General features: G+C 46.7%; 1 protein-coding gene across 1 annotated transcript; it reads left to right on the forward strand.

Annotated features, from left to right (window-relative positions):
• Positions 1 to 5,367: 5,367 nt before the first annotated feature.
• Positions 5,368 to 6,738, forward strand: slc35g2a (solute carrier family 35 member G2a; the record flags this gene model as incomplete). The annotated part of the gene is made up of 1 exon (XM_083892394.1): positions 5,368 to 6,738. One exon carries the CDS (start codon positions 5,368 to 5,370, stop codon positions 6,736 to 6,738), a length of 1,371 nt encoding a protein of 456 aa, XP_083748520.1.
• Between the last annotated feature and the right edge of the window lie 598 nt (positions 6,739 to 7,336).

A 7,336-nucleotide genomic window follows, 5' to 3' on the forward strand; every position in this document is an offset into this window, starting at 1 on the left:
TTCATCTTCATTACTTTATTTTTTTTTTTAATCTTTTGTTAATTTTCCAGTAATTTTGCAGCATTACTTTTAAATTTGTCCTCTTGTGATGTTTTTCTTTCATTTTGTTAGACATGACACAGTTTAAAATAAAAGAACACTACTCTAATTTGTCATCTTTTGATATATTTTGAAGTACTTTTTATTGGGTGTATTTATTATCTTGTTAGTGATGGTGTTTGGAATTTGAGCGGGCCGGTCCAAATTGCTTGAAGGGCCGGTTCTGGGCCGGTTCTGGGCCCCGGGCCTTAAGTTGAATAGCATTGGTTTAAGGGTTAGGGGTTTAGTTGTGATGGTTAAGGTTAAAGTTAACGGTGCATTATGTAATAAATCATAAAATCCTCCTAATATGTCACAGAGACTCAGGAATAATATATATATATTTGCATAAAAAAATATTTTGCAGACTGCAAATCATGTTTATGTTTTGAAATCATGTTTTGGCGTCAGGTGGCGCCACCTACCGCCGTCTACCAATCATTGCAGTCAGTAGAGTCTCAGCTGTCGAGCAACCACGGGTTGCCAGTTACGTCAGAAAACTAAACCTAAAAGACCTCAGTGTTTTGAATTTGAGTGTAGTAACTGTTTTTGGCCACATTCTTACATATGGCACCTTTAAGGTTAAGGTTAAAGTTAGGGCATAGGGAATGCATACGTGTGTGTGTGTGTGTGTGTGAGTGTGTGTGTTGAGACATATTCAGTAGACATAGTGGACTGTATGTAATGATAATACTGGTATTCAGGACAGGGATGCTTTACGCATGCTCACACACACACACACACACACACACACACACACACACACACACACACACACACACACACACACACACACACACACACTCCGTCCTCTGTGTCTCAGGCTCAGCAGCATCATTTGTGTCAGTGATCACACAGTCACAGACGTGTGTGTGAGTGTGTGTGTGTGTCCTTGAGCTCAAGCAGATATAAAACTGCAGCAGGAGAAAGAAAGAGGAGGAGAAGCAGAAGGAGAGAGAGGAGCAGGAGGAGGAGAAGAAGGAGGAGGAGGTGATGGAGCGCGTCATGGACGGCGATGCTCGGTGAATGAGTGAAGTTCAACCCAGCACTGGTTTAACGTAAAACAAAGGTGAGCTGCTTTATTCTTTATTCTTATTATGCTGTGTTATAAATAACAGCGGCCGGTGTTTTTCTGTTGATGAATTGATTGAATTATGTAATAACACAGGTCACTAATTGGAAATCAGGAGCACGGGAGCGTTTAACCACTGACTGTTTGTCCACATGCTGATTTTCTGTCAGATTCTACACGTGCAGAGACACTAAAACAGGATTATATCATCTATTATGGCGTCAGATTTGACGTGATCTGAGTCTTGACACATGCAGCTGAACATGTGTGTGTGTGTGTCACTGACTCTATAACCTTGAGAATGACACACAGATAAATAAATAAGAATAAAAAGGACCAATTCCTATCTTAACCTTCAAGCTCAACCCTTATTCTTGACTGTGTTATTTTGTCACTTAGAAATGGGACACAACCTTAAATGCAGATACGTCTTCAGACTGTAGGGGGCAGAATAACGCGAAAGCTGCGTCCAGTCTGTCAACTCCAAAAAAGGAGGAAGAAGAACACATTTACGTCACGATTATTTATCAGGATCCGTTTGTCAGTCAAGTTATTAGGTTGTCAGTTAGTTATAAGATGATACTCATACAAATACCACAACCACGGACATATTCAGCTGACAGTTACCACACACCACGGCTTATTGAAAAGTAAACCATAGCAAACGATCACTTGTCCACACCGGCCGACTATTGACAACAGATCGTAAAATAAAAATAAATGTTACGCAACAATGACGTCAGTAATCCATAATATGGGCCTTAACTAAGATAATACATCATTTTCATCATTTTTATATCTCTATTAACAAAGAAAATACTTTCTGCTTTCAGCGCCATCTTTGTTATGTGAAAACACGCAATGCATTCTGGGTAGCCCTTGCTCCCAAGGGTGGTCTCGGGAAAATCTCAATATTGACGGCGATACAGCCCTTAAACTTGGCCTCAACTTAATTTTTCTGAGAATCGGGGCAGCACTTGCACTAGAGGGAGAGCACATTTTTGAGATTGAGGGTTGAGATTGAGGGCTAAGATTGAGGGTTAAGATCGGAATTGGAATTCACCCAAAGTCAATAAAATGCAACAGAAGCCCTGAGCGCGTGCATGTATGACATGTTTTATTTTTCTAAACTGAGAGAGAGTATCCTCACTCTTCTGAGCTGACCTTTAAAGGTGATGTAAAGTGCGGAAACAGCAGCAGCAGCATTGCAGAGGCAGACTGCTTCCCTCATAACTGTATATTTCACCAAACAAGACAACAGTGAAGGAAAATCCAGATCCGATCAGATTGTTTTTCCCTCTTCGGGATTCAAAAAGAAGCTCAGATCAGGTTTCCCGCTCCTCGTCTTTGAGATCAGTCAGATCTTCACTGAGTGAAAGCTGTGAAACTCACATCTCATGGTTATTGGGTTGACGTTATATTCCTCTCTCTTTGGGAGTGAGCTCCTTCAGTGTCTTCACTCAGGTTCTTCCATAATGTATGAGGTCTTTGCACACATGCGAGCATCACTCCCCACCGTGATCACTCCTCACTCTGCTGCTGCTGCTCAAACTGTCTCAGTCTCAATCAAAACACCAGAGTCCAGAGGAAACCAAGGCGACGCATATGAAGCCACTGATTCTGCAGCAGGAGATGTTTCACTGCAGCACTGATGCTTTTCTTTATACGACCTCATATAGGAGGAAAATGGCACATTTTTGCACGACTGTTCATGCTTTTATTCTGGCGGTTTAGGATTTAGCAGAACCAGTTTTCGCATATTCCTCTGGACTTACTTTGTCTTTGAAGTCATGCATCGATTTTCCAGGAAACCGATATGTACTCATGCACTTTATATATATATGTAAATATAGCAACAGTCGTGAATGAAACACGATGCTGCCGCTGTTAGAAATCAATGTTTAAGCACCGTTAAGAGGTGGATCTGCCTTAACCTAACTCTGTTTTTCTTTTACGACAATAACTAGGACTGTACAGTCATGATAGGAGGGTAAACGAGCCAAAATTCAAAATGGACTTGTTGACTTGAGACCATGGTTACGGTCGACTTTTTTGTTCGTCTCGGTTGACAACATCTTCCCGGCAAGTTTGGGGAAATTTGGTGGAACTAGTTTTTGTTGAGTTGTGTTTTCACCTTAGGGGGCGCTATAGAGCCTGTGAGCAACACACAAGTCCAGGAACTATGTCAATATTGCATTATTGCCAGACTTGACTTCCATGCCAAGATTCAAAAGTGTTTTTATGCACGTTAATCTCATTTACGTAGGGAGCAAATCGCCAAAATGGACACCAAAATAAAAAATGGCCAACTTTCTGTTGACTTGATGCCATGGTTACGATCAACTTTTTTGTTCGTTTTGGTGAAATACATCTTCCCGCCAAGTTTGGGGTAATTCGGTGGAACTCAATTTTGCCTGTTTTCACCTTAGGGGGCGCTTTAGCAACGCACAAATCCGGGAACTATGTCAATATCGCATTATCGCGAGACCTGAGTTTTTCTACATGTTAACGCCCTCAAAAATGACCAGATATAATAATAATCTGAAGGATTAACGATAGATTCCTCGCACAAATTCATGCCAGGAGCCGTATTTAGGGGCCACGAACGGCAGGGGCCCTAATAAAGTGAAGTACCATAAAGATTCTACACCTGATATATTGATTGAAATATTCCTAAAGCAATAAAGACAATGATAGAAAAAGTGGAGTCCAGGGAACAATCGGTGCACAACGCTCCGTATGCTTCTGTTCTGTAAGCCCCGCCCCCTCCCCCCCCCCCAGTAAGCGGTGAACCGGCGAGTGTTTTACAGCCTGAGAATACAGCAGCACAGCACCTGCATGGCCATAATGTTCTGCTGCAGATAGATAAAAAACAACGTGATGGGTCAGTCGTGCGTGGAACAGGACCTTGAAAAGAAAAGTTAAGAGGTGGAGGATGAAGGGAGGAGGAGGATGAAGGGAGGGAGAAACCATTTAGAGGTGTTTAATGTGTAAAATAATCGATGTATAGAGTTAGGGAGGGTAAGAGAGAGACAAACTGATGCTTATGTAAGCGCCGTTGCCGCCGCTCTCCTCAGAGACTGTGGTTTTCAAATAGAGACTGAACGACAGGATGATTAGCTCTGCTAATCTGTGCCGTTACGGCTTTTCTGCATGTTTATGCTGACGTGGACTCAAATGTGAACAGAAGAGAAACACAGTTCATGCACAAGGAGAGAGCTGCTATTATTATTATTATTATTATATCGGATATTACAGATACATGAGAGATAGCGAGCGGCAGTTTCTGTGCGTGGGTAAAAGTCTAACACCTAATCTATGTTTTCAAATTACCATCTGTCAGTCACACGATGTCTGGAACATAACGTGACCACGTTGACCTCGCGTTCTAGCGAAGAAAACGCTAAACTAGGGATCGAGGCGGTTAGTGATGCCCCATGAGGTCCTGACCTTGGTTCTCCCTTTAAGACCAGGTACATAAGGTGTTAATACGTGCTTAATGTTTACTAATAAAAGGTTAGCATGCTAAAAGCTTAGAAATAAGGGTCCCAAAAGTGTTCTTCTGCAAGGGCTGAGGTTCTACCTAGAACCGTTTGTTTTTCAAGGGTTCTTGGTAACACTAATGGTTCCAGTAAGAACCATTTTGATCCAGAGAACCCTTAAAATCCCTTTCCTGAATAAAGGGTTTTAAAAGGGTTCTTGGTAACACTTGGGTTCCAGGTGGAACCATTTTGATCCAGAGAACCCTTTAAAACCCCTTTCCCGAAAAAAGGGTTTTTCAAGGGTTCTTGGTAACACTAATGGTTCCAGTAAGAACCATTTTGATCCAGAGAACCCTTTAAAACCCCTTTCCAGAAGAAACGGTTTTTCAAGGGTTCTTGGTAACATTAGGGTTCCAGGTGGAACCTTCACAAAAGAAGGAGCCAAAAAGGGTTCTCCTATGAGGACAAACTGAAGAACCTTATATGGTTCTACTGAGCACCTAGTTAATGGTGAATATGTGTTCCCTAATCTGTGTGTAGGTTATTACACTGACGTTAGCCTCCATTGGCTACATTTGTTAGCAGCCATCTACTTTTATTATCCTGCATATTAAAGATGTATGAGATTCATCCCAGAGGAACACGGAGTAAAAAGTCTATATTTAGTCTCTGTGCCACTAAAAGAGTTCTCTCTCGTTTCCCTCGCAGGTGTCTGCTATTCTCTGCCGTTTCAAAATGGAGTCCACTCACCTCCTGGGCGGCGCTAAGAAGAGGGTAAAGATCCACCCTCACACCGTCACGGCCAAGTACGCCACGCAAGCGCCGTACTCGCCTCAGCCCGGAGTGCACACGCACTTCCCGCAGCCTGGCGACGAGGGCTACGACGATGCGCCGTCTTTCGAGGACTTCGGCTCCTTCCTGGAGGAGACGTCGGACAGGAAGCAGCTGACGGAGGGCAGGAAGTGGCCCCTGGCTCTGTTCGGCTCCAAAGACAAAGATACAAAGGACGCGGCGCAAAGACCTCCGGGTGCCGCCGGGGCGGACGGGTGCGAGGGGGCAGCGGCGGCCAAAGCGGCGAAGGGCTCCGGGAAAGGCGTCGGGGAGCAGCTGGCCAGCTTCGGGGAGGCGTCCGTGTCGGCGTCCCGGCTCACCTGGGTGGGGCTGCTCGGCGCTGCGCTGGCTCACGGCTGCTTGATCGTCCTGACTCGAGTGGCCTCTGAACGCTTCAGCCTCGGCCCCCTGTTTCTACTCTTGGTTCGATCCATGGCGCAGCTCCCGTCCGTGGCTGCGCCGCTGCACAGAGGCGAGAACCCTTTCGGACCGCCGGGCTACCGTCTGCGTCTCTTCTGCTACGGCGTCGCCTACTCGCTGTCCCTCTGCTGCGCCTACTCGTCCTTGAGCTTCGTCTCGGCCGGAGACGCGACGACCACGTGGCGCCTGGCGACCACGGCACTGTCGGCGACGCTGGCCTTCCTGCTGCTGGAGGAGAGGCTGGGATTGGCCGACGGGATCTCCATCGCGGCGGGGCTCTGCGGTTTGGGGCTCGTTCTGCTTCCCGCGGAAGACGAGAGCAACTCGGATTCGCCGACCGACCCGGCGGTGTTCTGGAGAGGAGCTTTCGGCTGGTCGCTGTCGGCGCTCGCAGGACTGTGGATGGCCCTGGCGCTGGTTGGCTATCGCTCCCTGAAGGAGAGGGTGGGCGTTGGCACGGCGCTGTTCACGGTGAGCTGGACGAGCTGCCTGCTCGCCCCGGCCTCCTTGGTTCTCCTCCAGGAAGGGTGGTCATGGCCCGCGAGCGCCCCGGCGTGGGGGCTGGTCCTGGGCCTGGTGGCCTGCTCGGCGGCGGCCTTCCTGGGCATGACCCACGCCCTGACGCGGCTCCACCCGGCGCTGGTGTCGGCCTCTCAGAGCCTGGAGGCGCCCGTGGCGATGCTGCTGCAGCTCGCCGCGCTGACACTGTTCCCCACCGCGCCCGAGCTCGTTGGGAACGCCATGGTCGTGCTCAGCGTCGTCTGGCTGGTGGCCATGAAGCTGCTGCCGTCTCGAGGCGCCGGGCGGCGGCAGAGGGAGGAGTACGAGGAGATTCTGGACTCGCCCATCAAATAAACGCCTCCGGTTTCTCACGAGGTCGATTCCGCTACCGTGCACAATAAGAGACTGTTTAACCACGACTGGAGCTGTGTCTATTTTGTATTGTCGTCTTTGCTTTTTTGGGGAAAGTGCCAATATTGTCGTTGTCTGTTGTCGTGACTGTGTGATGATGTGACATTAAAGTCTCGCTGATGACCACCAACGCAGTCTTGGCACCATTTGAAATCGAGAGCATCCAAATTATCAGTGTGTCTGTGAATCGTAGACTGTGTACAAAAATGGCCGCAGTCTTTAAAGGTGCATTATGTAATAAATCTAAAGCAACTGGCCATAAAACCCACCTTATATGTCACAGAGACTCAGGAATAATGTTCATATAACAAACTGAACTCACCAACAACAACAGTACAGACAAAATATTTGCATAAAAAAAAATATTGCAAATCATGTTTATGTTTTGAAATCATGTTTTGGCATGTGGCGCCACCTACCGCCATCTACCAATCATTGCAGTCAGTAGAGTCTCAGCTGCCGAGCAACCAGGGGTTGCCAGTTACGTCAGAAAACGAAACATAATAGACCTCGATATTATGAATTTGAATGTAGTAACCAT

Source organism: Microchirus variegatus (genome assembly GCF_963457635.1).
Source record: "Microchirus variegatus genome assembly, chromosome: 7".
NCBI lineage: Eukaryota > Metazoa > Chordata > Actinopteri > Pleuronectiformes > Soleidae > Microchirus > Microchirus variegatus.